This window comes from Chrysemys picta, chromosome 13, assembly GCF_011386835.1.
Source record: "Chrysemys picta bellii isolate R12L10 chromosome 13, ASM1138683v2, whole genome shotgun sequence".
Classification (NCBI taxonomy): Eukaryota; Metazoa; Chordata; order Testudines; family Emydidae; genus Chrysemys; species Chrysemys picta.
In genome coordinates, this window is record NC_088803.1 from 20,649,688 (window position 1) to 20,652,818 (window position 3,131).

The 3,131-nt window shown below is 48.2% G+C and overlaps 1 protein-coding gene across 1 annotated transcript; it reads right to left on the minus strand.

Annotated features, from left to right (window-relative positions):
- On the minus strand, nucleotides 1-966 carry LOC101945506 (olfactory receptor 6P1-like). Its single transcript, XM_005309043.1, has one exon. It carries the CDS (start codon nucleotides 964-966, stop codon nucleotides 1-3), a length of 966 nt encoding a protein of 321 aa, XP_005309100.1.
- Between the last annotated feature and the right edge of the window lie 2,165 nt (nucleotides 967-3,131).

A 3,131-nucleotide genomic window follows, 5' to 3' on the forward strand; every position in this document is an offset into this window, starting at 1 on the left:
TTAACCTATCTGAGACCCAAGAACATTATTTTCCGGTTTACTTCTGCCCCTAATCATTTTCCTGAGGGCCTTTTTGACATCCTGGTTCCTTAAGCAGTAAATGACAGGGTTGAAGAAGGGTACTATGACCGTGTAGAGCATGGACACCAACTTATTGGAGTCAAAGGCGTACATGGCCCTGGGCCGGGCGTAGGTGAAGAGGGTGGTAGAGTAGAAGATGATCACCACCATCAGATGGGAGGTGCAGGTGGAGAAGGCTTTCCATCTCCCCTGAGCCGTGGGGATCCGCACAACAGTGACCACTATGCAAGCATAAGAGGCCACCACCACAAGAAGTGGCAGTAGGATCATGATCAAGGCCAGGATAAAGTCCACCCTCTCTGCCAGTGACATGTCGGTGCAGGCCAGGTTTAGCAGAGGTGAGATGTCACAGAAAAAATGGTTGATGACTGAGCCACAGAAGGTCAAGCGGGAGATGAAGACGACCTTGAGCATGGAGCTCGTGAAGCCACTCACCCACGACCCAGCCACCAAGCAGAAGCAGAGTCCATGGGTCATGATGGCGGAGTAGCGCAAGGGGCTACAGATGGCCACATAGCGGTCATAGGCCATAACAGCCAGGAGGACACACTCGGTGCAGGCCAGAGCGATGAAGAAGTAGAGCTGGGCCATGCAGCCCAGAAAGGAAATGTGCTGGCTTCCCCTCAGTAAGTCGAGCAGCATCTTAGGCACTGTGACGGTGATGTACCAGATCTCCAGGAAAGAGAGGCTGCTCAGGAAGAGGTACATAGGCTTGTGGAGGGGGTAGCTCACCTGGACCGCAACAATGATAACCATGTTCTCCACAAGCGTCAGCATGTAGATGAAGAGGAAGATGAGGAAGAGCAGGATCTGCACCTCCTTCAGAGCGGTGGGGAACCCCAGGAGGATGAATTCCTGGACACTGCTCTGGTTTTCCTTCTTCATCTCCACCTTTGAGAAAAACCTGCAGAGATATAGTAATAAAAACAATACTCAGTGATTGCCTAGAGTCATAGATTCCAAGGCCAGAAGGGTCCTCTGGGATCATCCGATCTGACCTCCTGTATAACACAGGCCAGAGAACTAAAATAATTCATAGAATAAGTGTAGCATGGCTCATCTGAACCTCTCATGCCACATTATAAAGGAGGGGAAGAATTACAGAGAGGTGTTCTTAGGGCCATGCTCACTGGATGTCTACACTGCAGTTAGACCCCAGTGGCTGGCCCGTGCCAGCTGACTCGGGCTAAGGGGCTCAGGCAAAGGGGCTGTTTAATTGCAGTATAGACATTCAGGCAACCCAATCTCTGGGACCCTCCCATCTCACAGGTTCCTAGAGCCCGGGCTCCAGACCAAACCCAAATGTCTACACCGTAATTAAACAGCCCCTTGGTCTGAGCCCTGCAAGCTCAAGTGAGCTGGCATGGGCAAGCCACGTGTTTTTAATTGCAGTGTGTCCATAACCTCTGACTCAGGTGGTCTAGGTTCTCGTCTTGGCTCTGGCATTGATAGATACCTGCAGGAACAATGGGTTGGGTTTTTAAAGGAATTTAGGAACCCAGCTACCTGGTCCAATATTAATAATAGTCATACTTAGCTCTTTTAAAATAATATTCAGCTAAATATCTCAAAGAGCATTACAAAGGGAGTTAAAAGCAAGACAAGAAGCTACCAGAGAAGTTGCCCAGTGGGAGCTGTGAATTCAATAGCTTGCTAGCTCATATAGCATTTTCAACAAAGCATTTTCAAAGGAGTTAAGTGTAGAGACGAGAAGGCTGAAGGGAGGAGGACAGACATGAAAACAGTCTGAATAAAGAGACAGGTCAAAGGGTGTTTGATTAGAGTTAGGGCTCTGTATCTGTCAGGGAGGTCACAGAAGTCGTGGATTCCATGATTTCTGCAGGGGCCAGAGTGGCTGACCCCAGGGCTGCCGAAGCAGCTGGCTCTGGGGCCAGCTACTAAAGTAGCCCCAGGGACAGCCACACCAGCTGCTGCTCCGGCCTCTGGGCAGAGGTTCCTGGCCGGCCGGAGCAACGGTAGCCTGCGCTTCCGGGCAGCAGTCCCCGGCCAGCTAACTGGAACTCCATGTCCGGAGCCCTCCAGAAGCAGCCCCACACACACACCCAGTGCCCCCCCCATTTAATCACAGGTATTTTTAGTATAAGTCATGGACAGGTCATGGACCCTGAATTTTTGTTTATTGCCCATGACCTGTCCATGACTTTTACTAAAAATACCTGTGACTAAATTGTAGCCTTAGTTACAGTTTATAAGTACCACATTTTATAATGGGATCTTCATTCTAGCAGAGACAGATGTAGTACGATCCCATGGCTGGAAGTTGAAGCTAGACACATTCAGCTTGAAATAAGGTGTACATTTTTAATAGTGAGGCTAATTACCCATTGGAACAATTTACTAACGGTCGTGGTGGACTTTCCATCACTGACAACTTTAAAATCAAGACTTGGTGTTTTTAGTTTGTTTTAAGATCTGCTTTAGTTCAAAGTGGGGTAAATTTAGGGAAGTCCGATGGTCTGTATCATGCAGGAGTTCAGACTAGATGAAAACATTGGTCCCTCATGGCCTTACAATCTATAATGTGGTGGCTTTATTCAGTGGCAAGCAACCTGAAACTCCCTAGACAACTTGGGGTCAGAGGGATCTGATGTCTAGGGGTGGGATGGGGGCAAAGTAGGAGTTAAGAAACCTGGTTTTATTCCTGGATCATACAGAGACTTGCTAGATGGTGTAGGGCTATTGTTTCTCAGACACCATCAGGGGTGAACTGTCACCCAGGCGGGTTTAGTGCTTTGAGATCTATCAAGTAGCACCACTTAGTACAGCAGCCTAAAGCACCATACCAAAATCTGTTAGTGCCTCCTATGAAACAACACAGGAACCAGCGCATTGCCATCCTGAGCGGCAACTCACCAGGGTCTGGCAGGGAGGTCCTTAAATATCAGGAATGACAGCTGTTGCTGACTGGAAAATGTAATGTAAGGGAGAATTTTACATACACTGCAAACTGGATTATTTTTTACCCTGCATTAAATATCTTACTCTGCTGAGCATTTACATAGTACTTTGGGGCCAGATTCTTAGTGGGT

Coding starts and splice junctions, on each gene's coding strand:
- LOC101945506 (XM_005309043.1), bottom strand. CDS start 966: ATGAAGAAGGAAAACCAGAGCAGTGTCCAGGAATTCATCCTCCTGGGG.